This window comes from Schistocerca nitens, chromosome 1 (assembly GCF_023898315.1).
Source record: "Schistocerca nitens isolate TAMUIC-IGC-003100 chromosome 1, iqSchNite1.1, whole genome shotgun sequence".
Lineage (NCBI taxonomy): Eukaryota > Metazoa > Arthropoda > Insecta > Orthoptera > Acrididae > Schistocerca > Schistocerca nitens.
Window position 1 is genome coordinate 166,925,371 of NC_064614.1, and position 18,136 is coordinate 166,943,506.

The following is an 18,136-nucleotide window of genomic DNA, read 5'->3' on the forward strand; positions in this document are numbered from 1 at the left end:
TCACTTAGCACTTTTATGTTATCAGAATAATCAGTTAATTTCACGAATACACTTTAAATCTCCCTTAAATGATGTGGGCGACAATTACAGTTGAGTTAAGGTTTATTGTTCTTCGTCCCTATGCTGAGCACACAAACCGATATATCATTCAAGAAATTGCATATGTTAGCGCCAGTAATTCTGACCTTGACGTTAACTTCTGACAACACGGCGAAATTGTAATTTTTTCGTGATTGCGTTTAGTTGTGGCCTACTGTAGTGTAATAGTAGAGTTCAAGTCGGCGATCAGTCTCTTTCTGTATCCTTTGATGTTCGTGACTATTAATCATCACGGAAGCTAAGTACCATGACAAATCGGTAATCACACGATTCACTTTTCTGTCACATACGTCAAAATGCCGTTATTTGTCTAACGGTAAAGATGAGCCTACTTTAGTCCGGCTTCTGACTAATATTTCCAGTCGATATTGTAAAATTTTAAACTTACAATCAGTTTTAAAACAATCTAGCAGCGTTTAACATGCGTGCTACTGTTGCAGAATACAAGAGAGAAGTGAAGTTAAGATCACCATTGCCGAGTTACATTGTAGTCACAACGAACTTACAGCTCGGTGCGGCTACAGTTCTCTTCTAGAATAATTGTTATTTTTCGTTAGATTAGATTAGTACTTGTTCCATAGATCATGAATACGACACTTCGTAATGATGTAGAACGTGTCAGGTTAATAAAAGGGTCTATACAAGATATTGCATTACACAAAATATTACATGACACTTAATATTTTTAATTTTTTTTTGTTGGGTTTGGGGAAATTACCCACTTACTGTATCCAAAAATTCATCTGATGAGTAGAAGGAGCTGCCATTCAGAAATTCTTTTAATTGACTTTTAAATGCTATATGGCTGCTATATGGCAGGTTGTATACCTGGAAGAATCCGGGAGATACTAATAGGTATCAGATAGATTATATAATGGTAAGACAGAGATTTAGGAACCAGGTTTTAAATTGTAAGACATTTCCAGGGGCAGATGTGGATTCTGACCACAATATCTTGGTTATGAACTGCAGATTGAAACTGAAGAAACTGCAAAAAGGTGGGAATTTAAGGAGATGGGACCTGGATAAACTGAAAGAACCAGAGGTTGTAGAGAGTTTCAGGGAGAGCATAAGGGAACAATTGACAGGAATGGGGGAAAGAAATACAGTTGAAGAAGAATGGGTAGCTCTGAGGGATGAAGTAGTGAAGGCTGCAGAGGATCAAGTAGGTAAAAAGACGAGGGCTAATAGAAATCCTTGGGTAACAGAAGAAATATTGAATTTAATTGATGAAAGGAGAAAATATAAAAATGCAGTAAATGAAGCAGGCCAAAGGGAATACAAACGTCTCAAAAATGAGATCGACAGAAAGTGCAAAATGGCTAAGCAGGGATGGCTAGAGGACAAATGTAAGGATGTAGAGGCTTGTCTCACTAGGGGTAAGATACATACTGCCTACAGGAAAATTAAAGAGACCTTTGGAGAGAAGAGAACCACTTGTATGAATATCAAGAGCTCAGATGGCAACCCAGTTCTAAGCAAAGAAGGGAAGGCAGAAAGGTGGAAGGAGTATATAGAGGGTTTATACAAGGGCGATGTACTTGAGGACAGTATTATGGAAGTGGAAAAGGATGTAGATGAAGATGAAATGGGAGATAAGATACTGCGTGAAGAGTTTGACAGAGCACTGAAAGACCTGAGTCGAAACAAGGCCCCGGGAGTAGACAACATTCCATTAGAACTACTGATGGCCTTGGGAGAGCCAGTCATGACAAAACTCTACCATCTGGTGAGCACGATGTATGACACCGGCGAAATACCCACAGACTTCAAGAAGAATATAATAATTCCAATACCAAAGAAAGCAGGTGTTGACAGATGTGAAAATTACCGAACTATCAGTTTAATAAGTCACAGCTGCAAAATACTAACGCGAATTCTTTACAGACGAATGGAAAAACTGGTAGAAGCGGACCTCGGGGAAGATCAGTTTGGATTCCGTAGAAATGTTGGAACACGTGAGGCAATACTAACCTTACGACTTATCTTAGAAGAAAGATTAAGAAAAGGCAAACCTACGTTTCTAGCATTTGTAGACTTAGAGAAAGCTTTTGACAACGTTAACTGGAATACTCTCTTTCACATTCTGAAGGTAGCAGGGGTAAAATACAGGGAGCGAAAGGCTATTTACAATTTGTACAGAAACCAGATGGCAGTTATAAGAGTCGAGGGGCATGAAAGGGAAGCAGTGGTTGGGAAAGGAGTGAGACAGGGTTGTAGCCTCTCCCCGATGTTATTCAATCTGTATATTGAGCAAGCAGTAAAGGAAACAAAAGAAAAATTCGGAGTTGGTATTAAAATTCATGGAGAAGAAGTAAAAACTTTGAGGTTCGCCGATGACATTGTAATTCTGTCACAGACAGCAAAGGACTTGGAAGAGCAGTTGAACGGAATGGACAGTGTCTTGAAAGGAGGATATAAGATGAACATCAACAAAAGCAAAACGAGGATAATGGAATGTAGTCAAATTAAATCGGGTGATGCTGAGGGGATTAGATTAGGAAACGAGACACTTAAAGTAGTAAACGAGTTTTGCTATTTAGGGAGTAAAGTAACTGATGATGGTCGAAGTAGAGAGCATATAAAATGTAGACTGGCAATGGCAAGGAAATCGTTTCTGAAGAAGAGAAATTTGTTAACATCGAGTATAGATTTAAGTGTCAGGAAGTCGTTTCTGAAAGTATTTGTATGGAGTGTAGCCATGTATGGAAGTGAAACATGGACGATAACCAGTTTGGACAAGAAGAGAATAGAAGCTTTCGAAATGTGGTGTTACAGAAGAATGCTCAAGATAAGGTGGGTAGATCACGTAACTAATGAGGAGGTATTGAATAGGATTGGGGAGAAGAGAAGTTTGTGGCATAACTTGACTAGAAGAAGGGATCGGTTGGTAGGACATGTTTTGAGGCATCAAGGGATCACAAATTTAGCATTGGAGGGCAGCGTGGAGGGTAAAAATCGTAGAGGGAGACCAAGAGATGAATACACTAAGCAGATTCAGAAGGATGTAGGTTGCAGTAGGTACTGGGAGATGAAGAAGCTTGCACAGGATAGAGTAGCATGGAGAGCTGCATCAAACCAGTCTCAGGACTGAAGACCACAACAACAACATGGCTATCTGTCAGACTTTTGATGCTATTAGGTAAGTGACAAAGACTTTTGTGGCAGCATAATTTACCCCCTTCTGAGCCAAAGTTAGGTTTAACCTTGAGTAGTGAAGGTCATCCTTTCTCCAAGTGTTGTAGCCATGTACACTGCTATTACTTTTGAATTCGTTCGGATTGTTAATAACAAATTTCATAAGTGAATGTGTATATTGTGAGGCTACAGTGAAGATCTCTAGCTCTTTAAATAAGTGTCTGCAGGATGATCTTGGATGAGCTCCAGCAATTACTCTGATTACACGCTTTTGTGCAATGAACTCTCTTTTACTCAATGATGAGTTACCCCAAAATATGATGCCATACGAAAGCAGAGAATGAAAATAGGCGTGGTAAGTTAATTTACTGAGATGCATATCGCAAAAATTTGCAGTGACCCTAACAGCATAAGTGGCTGAACTCAAACGTTTCAGCAGATCCTCAGTGTGTTTTCTACAGTTCAACCCACATCAATGCATACAGCTAGAAATTTTGAATATTCTACCTTAGCTACCGATTTCTGATCGAAGTCTATATTTATTAATGGTGTCATTCCATTTACTGTGTGGAAATGTATGTACTGTGTTTTGTCAAAGTTTAATGAGAGCCCATTTGCACAGAACCACTTAATGATTTTCTGAAAAACATCGTTTACAATTTCATCAGTAAATTCTTGTCTGTTGGGTGTGATAGCTATACTTGTATCATGGGCAAAAAGTACCAGCTTTGCATCTTCGTGAATAAAGAATGGCAAGTCATTAATATACACTCCTGGAAATGGAAAAAAGAACAAATTGACACCGGTGTGTCAGACCCACCATACTTGCTCCGGACACTGCGAGAGGGCTGTACAAGCAATGATCACACGCACGGCACAGCGGACACACCAGGAACCGCGGTGTTGGCCGTCGAATGGCGCTAGCTGCGCAGCATTTGTGCACCGCCGCCGTCAGTGTCAGCCAGTTTGCCGTGGCATACGGAGCTCCATCGCAGTCTTTAACACTGGTAGCATGCCGCGACAGCGTGGACGTGAACCGTATGTGCAGTTGACGGACTTTGAGCGAGGGCGTATAGTGGGCATGCGGGAGGCCGGGTGGACGTACCGCCGAATTGCTCAACACGTGGGGCGTGAGGTCTCCACAGTACATCGATGTTGTCGCCAGTGGTCGGCGGAAGGTGCACGTGCCCGTCGACCTGGGACCGGACCGCAGCGACGCACGGATGCACGCCAAGACCGTAGGATCCTACGCAGTGCCGTAGGGGACTGCACCGCCACTTCCCAGCAAATTAGGGACACTGTTGCTCCTGGGGTATCGGCGAGGACCATTCGCAACCGTCTCCATGAAACTGGGCTACGGTCCCGCACACCGTTAGGCCGTCTTCCGCTCACGCCCCAACATCGTGCAGCCCGCCTCCAGTGGTGTCGCGACAGGCGTGAATGGAGGGACGAATGGAGACGTGTCGTCTTCAGCGGTGAGAGTCGCTTCTGCCTTGGTGCCAATGATGGTCGTATGCGTGTTTGGCGCGTGCAGGTGAGCGCCACAATCAGGACTGCATACGACCGAGGCACACAGGGCCAACACCCGGCATCATGGTGTGGGGAGCGATCTCCTACACTGGCCATACACCACTGGTGATCGTCGAGGGGACACTGAATAGTGCACGGTACATCCAAACCGTCATCGAACCCATCGTTCTACCATTCCTAGACCGGCAAGGGAACTTGCTGTTCCAACAGGACAATGCACGTCCGCATGTATCCCGTGCCACCCGACGTGCTCTAGAAGGTGTAAGTCAACTACCCTGGCCAGCAAGATCTCCGGATCTGTCCCCCATTGAGCATGTTTGGGACTGGATGAAGCGTCGTCTCACGCGGTCTGCACGTCCAGCACGAACGCTGGTCCAACTGAGGCGCCAGGTGGAAATGGCATGGCAAGCCGTTCCACAGGACTACATCCAGCATCTCTACGATCGTCTCCATGGGAGAATATCAGCCTGCATTGCTGCGAAAGGTGGATATACACTGTACTAGTGCCGACATTGTGCATGCTCTGTTGCCTGTGTCTATGTGCCTGTGGTTCTGTCAGTGTAATCATGTGATGTATCTGACCCCAGGAATGTGTCAATAAAGTTTCCCCTTCCTGGGACAATGAATTCACGGTGTTCTTATTTCAATTTCCAGGAGTATATATTAAGAACAGCAGAGGACCCAAGACCGAACCTTGCAGCACCTCATTCTTGATTGTTCCCCAGTTTGAAAAATCACCAGTTTTTTGCATATTATGTGAACTGCTTATTTCAACTTTCTGCACTCTTCATGTCGATTTATGGTCTGGGCTTTAACCTTCGTAAATAATGATTTTTGAAATCTTTCTTTAAAGTTTCTGTTTTGAATCGTATGGTATTCTTTCATTCAGTCCTTTCTTTATGGTTTTTTTTGCTTTTTTTCCTTTATTGTATTTCAATTCCCCATGGGGGCGGGCTGGCAGCAGCATAGGCGCTGCTCTTCAGCCGAAAGACATAGAACAAAACAATAGAAGACATTTAAAAACAGCAAAGGAGAGAATAAGGTGAACATAGATATAAAAATGGGGAACAACATGGAAGGCAATAGACAAAAAACGGGGTGACTGTAAAACAGAGACAAAAAACTGTTTAAAAGTAGCACACACAAAAAGCCCCACACTGCGACGGTTAAAAGAACACAAGGCACAGTATGACTGGAGCATAAAGGTAGCGACGGATGGCATAGCACATAACGTAACACTGACGGCGAACCTCAAGGCAGGACACAATTAAAATCACACCTCTTGACGCACACGAGAAACAGCACTAAACAACACTGATGTGGCACACTGATGAAGAGCAATACAGAGGATCTGGCAGGCGCTAGGAGATGAGGGAGACCTGAAGAAGGGAGGGAGGGGAAGAGATTGGGGAGGTGAGCGGGGGGCGCGCGGAAGATGGCCAGGTAGGGAGGGATGTGGGAAGGAGAGAGGCAAGTATGGGGTGCAGGGTCTCAGGGGAGGGGGGGGGACGGAGGAAAATCCGCTCTGGGAGAAGGAGGAAAGAGGAAAAGGGGGCCCTGGGGGGGGGGGGGGGGGGGAACAAGGCCAGGTTATAGTTGGAAGGAAGGGTAGATGTCACGGCGAAGTTCGTCATCCGAGAGGGGGAGGCGTTGGAAATTGCCCTGATGAAGGAGATGGAGGGTGTGGAGATGGAGAGAGGGATACAGCGATAGAGGCGCGGCAACGGGCGGGGGTTGGAGAGGAAGGAGGAAACCAGAGGGTGGGGGGGGGGGAATTCTTTATGGTAAGCATTAGAATTTATATAACATTTCTGTTAATCAAACTGAGAAGAGTGTAAATTTTGTTGTCAGTAGCTGCCGTCACTGTCAGGATGACTAATTTTGCTATTTCTTTTGCAACAAAAGGGTGGTCATTGTGGGTTCTATATTTGGGGTGTTACACCAGCTCGTGTCCGCATGTTGTGTTCCAGGAGGCGGCAGCAGCAGCAGTAGCAGCACCAGCAGCGCCTCTACCGGCATCACCGTCAAGTCAGCCGACGGCAGCCCCTCGCACAGCGCCGCTGGTGAGTCCCCTCACTCTCTCCCTCCTCTTCTGACTTCGGTGTTTACCGGTACTTCTTAAGAGGATGGACGAACTTCAGTGCGTGTGAAACCAGTTGCTCTACTTGGCAACTCCATCACAAGTCCAATTGAAAGAAAAACAGCCCTCGGTCACTATTTTTAACGAATTAACCGGGTTTCGACACTGCTAGGAGTGTCTTCCTCAGAATTTAAATCAAAGAATGGTCTATATTCTATAACATGGTCACAGAATTATGACTAAAAATGTGTGGTATAGTATAAGTACGGAATTATCGCGTAAGACTGGCAGTACTTATATGACATTTATAAAATAATAAATATGCCAAAAGGGCATTAGTCACAAAGATATTTAAGATAAGGAAAACTGTGATGGCGAGCCACTAAGGGCTGCTCGTTACTTGCGCGGTTACAGGTTGCAAAACGGACTGAGGTGCGCGCGTTAACAAATGCGGCCAGGTGGACATGGCACTGCAACGAGCGTGCCATCTAGTAGCCGTAGATACAATTAGGCTACTTCACATTGAAATATAGGCAGAAATGATTATAAATAAACAGTATTTGGTACATAATGGTTCAAATGGCTCTGAGCACTATGGGACTTAACATCTGAGGTCATCAGTCCCCTAGAACTTAGAAGTACTTAAACCTAACTAATCTAAGGACATCACGCACATCCATGCCCCAGGCAGGATTCGAACCTGCGACCGTAGCGGTCACGCGGTTCCAGACTAAAACGCCTAGAACCGCACGGCCACACCGGCCGGCTGGTACATAATGGAAAGCAATGTTTGTTTGATAGTAGCATACAACATAACATTTTGTCTACATCAAAGCTTATAACAGTAAGATAAAACATGAATACATCATTATGAAAATGTAGATAGGACTGAATGACAACTTGTAGAAAGCAATATTGACGTGAAACGCAGCCAAGAAACATTTGATGATTGAAAAACGTGGGACTACCTTAGAAGGAAAAGAACATTTCGGCAACCTGCTCAAGGGGACCTGAAGTCAGATATCGAGTAACGGCTTTATACCGTTGAAAAAATTTTTGTTACGTAGCTGTAGCTGTTCGTTAAGGATGAGGCTATCCTTTCGAGCATAATGCTTGAAAATCTATAATTCTTCTAGAATATCTAGAGTTGAGGAACATCATTTTGGAGCCTTGCAGGAAGCAGATACTGCTGCAAGTGTTCATTGTACCAAACCCGCGAGCTTTATCTGATGTGCTAGCGGGTAAGGACGATTCATTTGCAATATCTACTAGCGCAAAGTTACACTCTGAATTTATTCCCAGTACACGCTGAATGCTTTTACATACATTTATGGATTGGTTTCCCAACAAATTTTATGGCGTCAGAATACATTATGAAGGAAGGAAAATATGTTAAATATCCCATGAAAGACGATTTCATTAGAGCACGAATTCTGATTGTAGGATGAGCACAAGAGGACAAATATGGTAACAAGAGATCCTGTGTGTGGTGGCATCTAACTAGACTAGTGGCACTAAACGAACAAAGGCAGTTTCAGTAGGAATGTTAGTCATATACCTATCATGCAATAAATGTGGGCTGCAGTGATTAGTTTCTAGAATTGTAGGTGCAGGGACACACGTCTTGAATCACACAACCATTATTCCCCTCCCAGCCATAAAAATAACAAGCTTCGACTTTTGAAAACTTCTGATAAAATTTCTATTGAGAAATCAATTTCTACAAAATAATGTTCTGAAATCCAGATTTTTAATACACTACTGGCCATTAAAATTGCTACTCCACGAAGATAACGTGCTACAGGCGCGAAATTTAACCGACAGGAAGAAGATACTGAGAAATGCAAATGATTGCTTTTTGGAGCATTCACACAAGGTTGGCGCCGGTGGCGACACCTACAACGTGCTGACATGAAAGTTTCCAACCAATTTCTCATACACAAACCGCAGCTGACTGGCGTTGCCTGATGAAACGTTGTTGTGATGCCTCGTGTAAGCAGGAGAAATGCGTACCATCACGTTTCCGATTTTGGTAAAGGACGGATTGTAGCCTATCGCGATTGCGGTTTATCGTCTATCGACATTGGTGCTCGCGTTGGTCGAGATCCAATGACTGTTAGCAGAATATGGAATCGGTGGGTTCAGGAGGGTAATACGGAACGCCCTGCTGGATCCCAACCGCCTCGTATTACTAGCAGTCGAGATGACAGGCATCTTATCCCCATGGCTGTAACGAATCGTGCAGCACGTCTCGATTCCTGAGTCAACAGATGGGGACGTTTGCAAGACAAACGACTTTCAACAACTTATTATATGCATAATTGTTGCAACAGATTGCCGGGAATTATATATATATATATATATATATATATATATATATATATATATATATATATATATATATATATAAACAAATACTAAAAAAAAAAGGGTTGCATGGCGCGAGATTCGATCCAGCGACCTTCGGATTACGAATCCGAGCGCTTACCGCTGCGCCACGACGCTATAGACAATTATTAATCGTAGAGAGTATTTCACCGCAACGGTTTCTTTTAACTGTCGATTTTCTCGACAACGGCTGAGAAGTGCATCTTGGTGCTTTGCCACATTACACCTCTGGCCATGAGCTTTTATTATGATTACGAATCCGAGCGCTTACCGCTGCGCCACGACGCTATAGACAATTATTAATCGTAGAGAGTATTTCACCGCAACGGTTTCTTTTAACTGTCGATTTTCTCGACAACGGCTGAGAAGTGCATCTTCGTGCTTTGCCACATTACACCTCTGGCCATGAGCTTTTATTATGCGCAGTATGAATCGAATCTGAATTTCACAATTGGCGGCCTCCCCTTGTTAGATAAAAATAAGGTTACGGTATTAATTATTATGTCTGTTTGCAGATACATTCCTGAGTCCCGCACTGCAGGTCCATAACATGCAGCAAGAGGAGACAAAACAATATGGCGTACCCCATTTGCACTTTATTATAGAAAACCAATGATGGGTAACGGTACGCTGTCCGCCCCGATAGTTGAGTGGTCAGCGTGACGGATTGCCGTCCTGCGGGCCCGGGTTCGATTCCCGGCTGGGTCGGGGAATTTTCTCCGCTCAGGGACTGGGTGTTGTGTTGTCTTCATCATCATTTCATCCCCATCCGGCGCGCAGGTCGCCCAATGTGGCGTCGAATGTAATAAGACCTGCCCCACAAGGGGCCTCCCGGCCAATGACGCCAAACGCTCATTTCATCAACGGTACGATTAGACTACGTTGGTGGCACAATCGATGTCATTATCATTAGAACTGTGAAGATAAATAAGAGAGATTCTGGAGTATACAGAGGTCTGCCTACAATATTTCGTGATACACACCACACGGAGATGGAAGAGAAAGAGGTCTGGACATGATTGTCGCACATCCCACGTACCTTCCACCACACACCCTACGGTGGCTTGCGACTCAGAGATGTAGTTGACGAAGTCTAGTTTAGTGGAGAGGGAAACTTAAATGGAGAGTGAAAATTACTGTCACTTTGGATTCAGTGGCTGGATCAGGAATTTCAGATTACACTGAAATACTAACAACGCTCAGATAAACAGTGAAGACGCATAGATTAACACCATCTCTTGCAGAGTCGGCGAAAGAAGATACGTGACAGGTGGCAGCACTTATGCAACTGTCAGGTGCGAAGCGCAGACGGCTGCAAGACGAAAACAATAGTTGCCGCACTTCCGTCATGTGTAAATGGAATGGTATTGCGGCTGTTCAAGACTTGAAGAAAATAGATACCAACAGCCGTGATTTTAGTAAACAAACCTAAATAAAATTATTAAATTAAATTACGGCTGTTGGTATCTATCTTCTTCAAAAAAGTAATTGTCGTTGTCATAGAAACGTCTACAAAATCGCGTTACTTGACTGGTTGAGGTAGAGACGCGAAGGGGTCGCGTCAAGCTTACGAGGGGCGTTTGAAAAGTCCGTGCGAAAATAAAAACTACTTATGTGTTTAGGGTAAGCCTTTTTTATTTTTCGACATAGTCTCCTTTTAGACTTATACACCTCGTCAAACGCTGTTCTAATTTGTTGATCCCTTCCGAGTAATAGGAATTGTCCAAGTCTGCAAAATAGCTATTAGTTGCTGCGATCACCTCCTCGTTTACATAAAATCTTTGTCCCGCCAGCCATTTCTTCAAATTGAGAAACAAATAGTAGTCAGAGGGAGCCAAGTCTGGAGAATAGGAGGGATGTTTCCATTAATTTTGCGACCACAACTGCTGAAGTGTGTGCTGTTGCATTGTCGTATTGGAAAAGGCTTTTTTTTCAGCTCGGTTTTCAAACGGTCCAATAACAATGAGTAATATTAATCTGTAATAGTTTTATCCTTTTCCAGATAGTCGAATCTGAAAAGACAGTCGCCATAATGTTTCCGGCCGAAGGAATGGTCTTCGCCTTTTTTGGTGCAGATTCTCCTTTGGTAACCCATTGTTTAGATTGTTGTTTGGTCTCAGGAGTATATTAATGTATCCATGTTTCATCCACAGTGACGAAACGACGGTTAAAGTCCTGCGGATTGTTCATGAACAGCTGCAAACCATCCTTGCAACACTTCACACGATTCCGTTTTTGGTCATGCGTGAGCAATCGCGAAACCCATCTTGCGGATAGCTTTCTCATGTCCAAATGTTTATGCAAAATACACTCCTGGAAATGGAAAAAAGAACACATTGACACCGGTGTGTCAGACCCACCATACTTGCTCCGGACACTGCGAGAGGGCTGTACAAGCAATGATCACACGTACGGCACAGCGGACACACCAGGAACCGCGGTGTTGGCCGTCGAATGGCGCTAGCTGCGCAGCATTTGTGCACCGCCGCCGTCAGTGTCAGCCAGTTTGCCGTGGCATACGGAGCTCCATCGCAGTCTTTAACACTGGTAGCATGCCGCGACAGCGTGGACGTGAACCGTATGTGCAGTTGACGGACTTTGAGCGAGGGCGTATAGTGGGCATGCGGGAGGCCGGGTGGACGTACCGCCGAATTGCTCAACACGTGGGGCGTGAGGTCTCCACAGTACATCGATGTTGTCGCCAGTGGTCGGCGGAAGGTGCACGTGCCCGTCGACCTGGAACCGGACCGCAGCGACGCACGGATGCACGCCAAGACCGTAGGATCCTACGCAGTGCCGTAGGGGACCGCACCGCCACTTCCCAGCAAATTAGGGACACTGTTGCTCCTGGGGTATCGGCGAGGACCATTCGCAACCGTCTCCATGAAGCTGGCCTACGGTCCCGCACACCGTTAGGCCGTCTTCCGCTCACGCCCCAACATCGTGCAGCCCGCCTCCAGTGGTGTCGCAACAGGCGTGAATGGAGGGACGAATGGAGACGTGTCGTCTTCAGCGATGAGAGTCGCTTCTGCCTTGGTGCCAATGATGGTCGTATGCGTGTTTGGCGCCGTGCAGGTGAGCGCCACAATCAGGACTGCATACGACCGAGGCACACAGGGCCAACACCCGGCATCATGGTGTGGGGAGCGATCTCCTACACTGGCCGTACACCACTGGTGATCGTCGAGGGGACACTGAATAGTGCACGGTACATCCAAACCGTCATCGAACCCATCGTTCTACCATTCCTAGACCGGCAAGGGAACTTGCTGTTCCAACAGGACAATGCACGTCCGCATGTATCCCGTGCCACCCAACGTGCTCTAGAAGGTGTAAGTCAACTACCCTGGCCAGCAAGATCTCCGGATCTGTCCCCCGTTGAGCATGTTTGGGACTGGATGAAGCGTCGTCTCACGCGGTCTGCACGTCCAGCACGAACGCTGGTCCAACTGAGGCGCCAGGTGGAAATGGCATGGCAAGCCGTTCCACACGACTACATCTAGCATCTCTACGATCGTCTCCATGGGAGAATAGCAGCCTGCATTGCTGCGAAAGGTGGATATACACTGTACTAGTGCCGACATTGTGCATGCTCTGTTGCCTGTGTCTATGTGCCTGTGGTTCTGTCAGTGTGATCATGTGATGTATCTGACCCCAGGAATGTGTCAATAAAGTTTCCTCTTCCTGGGACAATGAATTCACGGTGTTCTTATTTCAATTTCCAGGAGTGTATTATGTACCCGTTCATTCGAGATGCCCACAGGATTATGAATCTCACGCACCGTAATTCTTCTGTCATCCATCACCATATCATGGATTTTATCAATGATTTCTGGAGTCGTAACATCCACAGGTCGTCCAGAACGTTCAGCATCACTTGTGCCCATATGGCTACTCCGAAAATTTTGAAACCACTTATAAACTGTTCTAATCGAACATAAACTAACGTTTAATCACCACAATATATTATTTTTCTTCCATTTTTTGACAATCACTCGACTTCCTTGATTCACTCGAATGCCAAACACCAAGAAATAAACCAATATGGCTGAAACTTGGTGTGCTTTCTTTCCAAAGATGCTACTAACTAAACATGACCTCGATACGCGCCGGTGGTGCTATCTCTCAGGCTTTGCACGAACTTTTCAAACGCCCCTCGTGCTGTACCTCTCAGGGATTGTTTTTTCTGACTCTGCTATAGAGTTTTATGAGCGAGCCTACAGTTACGCAGTGTAATGACCTCAGCGGTGGGAGAGGTGGATCTGCACAGACCAGTCTGGATCGTATTCGTCCTCTTACCGACCCTGGTAATCCTTCGGTACCGGTAACGCTGGTGTTGCGGCAGTCAGTTGCTGAAAGAAATGCAATTTTAACTGTACTGCGTGTCGACGCTGGTCTCAGCTTACTGTCATGGGCTTATCAAGCATCGGCGAGAGATCGGAAAGCACGTGACGTTTTACAGTTACTGAAACTAGCCAAAAAAGATAGGCCCAAGAATGGAGAAATGTTAAGGAAGTTAGTGTACCACGTAAATATGTAGTCTCAAAGATAAGTTACTACAAAATTCTTTGCCATTTTAAGCACGGTAACTCAGTGGAAACATCTGATTGTGGGCTGTGAAGTACTGGTACAAATGTTGATAATGTGAGAGCTCAGGCCACCGCCGTTAGAAAAGAGAGAATTGCTTTTTTGTTGAGTTGCTGCCACGTGGATTTTTTTCACCTCATGATAAAACAGAAAACTTAGGAAATGCACTTTTACAGGTTGACGTTCCTTTCTGTTTTGTATTTTTGAGCATTTTGCTGTTTCAAAGACTTCTACTACTGGTCTTTAGGTGCCCATAAAAGATATGATTTTTCGTACTGACCGTATCGTAACTAGAAGGAATGGATGGAACTACACTGATGGAAAAAAATCGCAGCTGCAAAAAATAATTAATGTAGAGTAATTAAATTTCGGCAATAAGTTGGTGTAGGTAACATATTTAAGTGATTAACATTGCAAAATCACGGCTTATTGTAAGCTCGAGATAAGCCATTTCAAATGTCAAATTCTGGTATATTAATAAAAGGTATAACCACCAGAATGATGAATTCAAGCATGAAGACGTGCATGAATTGTGTTGTATAGTTACCGGATATCAATTTGTGGGATGGAGTTCCATACCTGTTGCTCTTGGTCGGTCAATACAGGATCGGTTTTGTTTGTTGATGACGCTGGAGTTGTCGCCAGTTGGTGCCCCGTATGTGCTCGACTGGAGACAGATCTGGTGATCGAGCAGGCCTAGATGTCATGTCTACACTCTGTAGTTCTTGTTGGGCTACAAGAGCGGTACGTGGACGAACTTTGTTCTGTTGGAAAACACCCCCTGAAATGCTGTTCATGAATGGCAGCACAACTGGTCGAATCACCAGTCAGGTTGCTCCTGATATTACACGAAATCGCACGGCAATCACTGGCACCAAGGCAGAAACAGCTATCATCGGATACGCTGCCCTCCAATGAGCTCACGGTTAACACCACAGAAGTCGCAAATAGCGATGTTTTCGGTTCAGTGGAATGCACGCTACAGAGTGTCTGTCTCGGAGCTGTCCTTGAAGTAACCAATTTTTAACCGTTCGCTGTGCCAATGTGGTGTGCCAGCTGCTCCTCAAATTGCTGCTGCAGATGCACTACGAAGCACCAGGGCCAAACGCCGAACACGATGTTCTTCCCACTCGGTAGTGCTACGTGGCTATCTGGAGCCCGGTCTTCTTGCTACTGTACATTTTCGTGACCACTACTGCCAGGAATCACGTACAGTGGCTACATTCCTGCCAAGTCTTTCTACAATATCGCAGAAGGAACATCGAACGTCTCGGAGCCCTATTACACGACTTCGTTCAAACTCAGTGAGGTGTTGATAATGGCTTCTTTGTCGCCACAAAGGCATTAGTGACTAACATCACCTCACCACGTCCAGTCTCAAAGGTAGCTAACGCTCGCAACCGTTTCAGCGTGTATTTGAAGCAAACTTGATTGCATCCTTATAGTGGCGTTGGTAGCGCCACTCTTACGCGACTGGCGCGAAATTTGAATAGACATCAGCTTTCAGATGTAGAATCACGGCTACCAGCTCCGTCTTGGTTGCAATTTTTTTCCGTCTGTGTATTCAGGGACACACGATAGCCTCGCCCTTCCCACGGATGTTCTCAAAACCTGCACAGTATTTTTCTCTTCAATTGTATACCCTCCGACTGGGTCCTTCGGAAAAAGGCTCCAAGACTTTTAATCTGCCATTGTGGCCACTTGTTTCGTCGGCCTGCCCAGTAATATGGGTTAGTTTCCGTAGTTATTTGGTTAGTTACGTGTTCCACAGTCATATTCACGATAAACGTTAGGAAGTGAAATATGTCAAATGAACAAACATAGAACACACTTTTAAAAAAACAATGTTCGTATGGCTACAGCCCGGTCATTTATAAGTTTTTTTCGTGTACAAATGACGATTTCTATTCGAAAATTCCTAATATAGACATTGTTAAGAAAAAAGGTCTTTAGTCAATATTTGAGAACAGCTCCGCGAAGAGCCGACATAGATCGCGGCTCAGGCCCACTAGAGCTTGCTGTTGATGATCGCCAGCTGGGGTATATGTGATGTAATGATGATGATGATGGTTGGTTTGTCGGGCAATCAACTGCGCGGCCATCAGCGCCCGTACAAAGTCCGAATTCTTACACAGTCCATTTTTTTTTTCACAATCCAATCTAGACGCTGCCACAAATGATGATGATGATGAAATGGTAAAGACAACACAAATATCCAGTCCCCGGGCAGAGTAAATCCCCAACCCGTCCAGGAATCGAACCCGGGACCCCATGATCCAGAGGCAGCAACGCTAGTCACTGGACCACGAGTTGCGGACCATGCTTCGTGTGTCACGTGGACCGAGCCACTCGCTGCCACAGGGCCAAGATGGCCGAGTCATGAACTTCTATACATCACGCCGATCTGTTCGTCGGATTTCTACACTGCATTGTACCTGGACTTTCTTATTCTTGTATTTGGTTTGCATTCACTGTTTTGCTCTTGACGATCTTGGCTTAATTGATTATGAATTTATGTTGGGATTGGTAGAAAAACTCCTGATGTCTGTGAGACATTTTATTTTAATGGCCTGATTATGAAAGAGTTTCATAACTGCATATTTCACCTCATTATATGTCAAAGTTAGACTCGATATTGCAATACCTATGTTGTTAAGAAAAACGATTCAGTGTCCTGCAATATCGTATTTGTCCGCCGATACAGGGAAGCGACCTCTGTACGAGAATCCCATAATGCGTGTGCGAGTACAGATTGTGACGCTGAAACGACGACATATAGAAGTTTAGATGTGGCTGTCGGCCATGCACTGATAGCCAAAGCAGTTAAGGCGACCGCTCGGGTAAAGCGCGAAATCCCATGTTCGAATCCCGGTCTGGTACAAATTTTCACTGACGTCATTCCCGTATGCAGCTGATGGTTGTTCCTACTCACGACAGTGAGTACGTTTCATGTAAAGTTAAATTCATTAAACAGACCTGCAGTACATTTTTCCTTTTACTGTTGTACTTGTGAATATCTGTATTACTCTCAAACTTAGATGAATTGTTGGACAAAATACTGCGAGGCTACGGCTAATAATCCCAGCCTACGTGACCCTCCACACATCATTCTAATTACTTTCTTGTGTGCAATAAAGACTTTTGTCAATGTGAGGAGTTACTCTCTCACATAGTCCTGCAAATACATCAGCGAATGAAAATATGGAAAATATTTTGGCTTAGCGAGTTACATATCCCCAAAGTTGACAATCATTCTTATGGCAAAAATAGCAGAACCCAAACGTCTTAGCAAATCCTCTATAAGGTTTATGCTACTTGGTCCACCGTTCTGACCTGATGCGACCAACATGACATCCTTAGCCAAGGCGTATTCTGGATGCGGTATGGAGGGGCATGTGATCAGCACACGTCTCTCCCAGCCATTATCGGATTTTTTTTTATCTTAGAGCCGCTACTTGTCATTAAATTAGCTCCTCATTTGACTTAAGGAGGAGCCGGCCGCGGTAGCCGAGCGGTTCTAGTCGCTTCAGTCCTGAATCGTGCGACTGCTACGGTCGCAGGTTCGAATCCTGCCTCGGGCATGGATGTGTGTGATGTCCTTAGGTTAGTTAGGTTTAAGTAGTTCTAAGTTCTAGGGGACTGATGACCTCCGATGTTAAGTCCCATAGTGCTCAGAGCCATTTGAACCATTTGACTTGAGGAGGCATAGTGAATCCCATTCCAGTCCTCTTACCAAGGAAAAATCCCTGGCAGTACCAGGAATTGAACCCGGCTCCTCCACGTGACAGGCCAGCTGCGGAGGACATGTGATTTACAGATAGCCCCCCAATAAATGCTTGAAAGTCTGCACTTCCAGAATGAAAGTCCGCTCCTTAGCTCAGTGTACGCTGATTTTAAACTACCTGGCTGATTAAAACTGTGTAGCGGACCGGAAATCGAAACTGGGATCTCTGTTGCGAGCGAGTGATCTACGTTCTGAGATGCCCAAAGACGACTCAAGAGTCCCCGCTCCCTCTCGCCTCTCACAGTTTTCCTGCAGCCAGTACCTCTTATCCTGCATTCCCAACAACACAGACGTTCTCATGCCTACCTTGTGTTGCTAGACGAAGGGAAATAGCGGAGAAATGGGTTTGCCATAGCTTAAGTAGTTGTTTCCAGACCGAAATTTTATGCGGTAGCTGAGAGTACACTGATGTGAAACTTCTTGGTTGATTAAAACTGTGTGCCAGCGAGGGATACGAACCCGAGCCTTTGCTGCAGTGGGACTCTGCCCGTGGAAGTCACACACATTTAATCTGCCATGAAGTTTCAGTC

General features: G+C 45.0%; 1 protein-coding gene across 1 annotated transcript in view; it reads left to right on the plus strand.

Moving 5' to 3' along the window:
• LOC126234476 (serine/arginine repetitive matrix protein 2-like) overlaps nt 1-18,136 on the plus strand; it is an 894,711-nt gene that overhangs the window by 336,750 nt on the left and 539,825 nt on the right. The window contains exon 4 of the mRNA XM_049943200.1: nt 6,738-6,830. Within this exon, the coding sequence (XP_049799157.1) occupies nt 6,738-6,830 (93 nt within the window). The remainder of the gene's footprint in view (nt 1-6,737; nt 6,831-18,136) is intronic.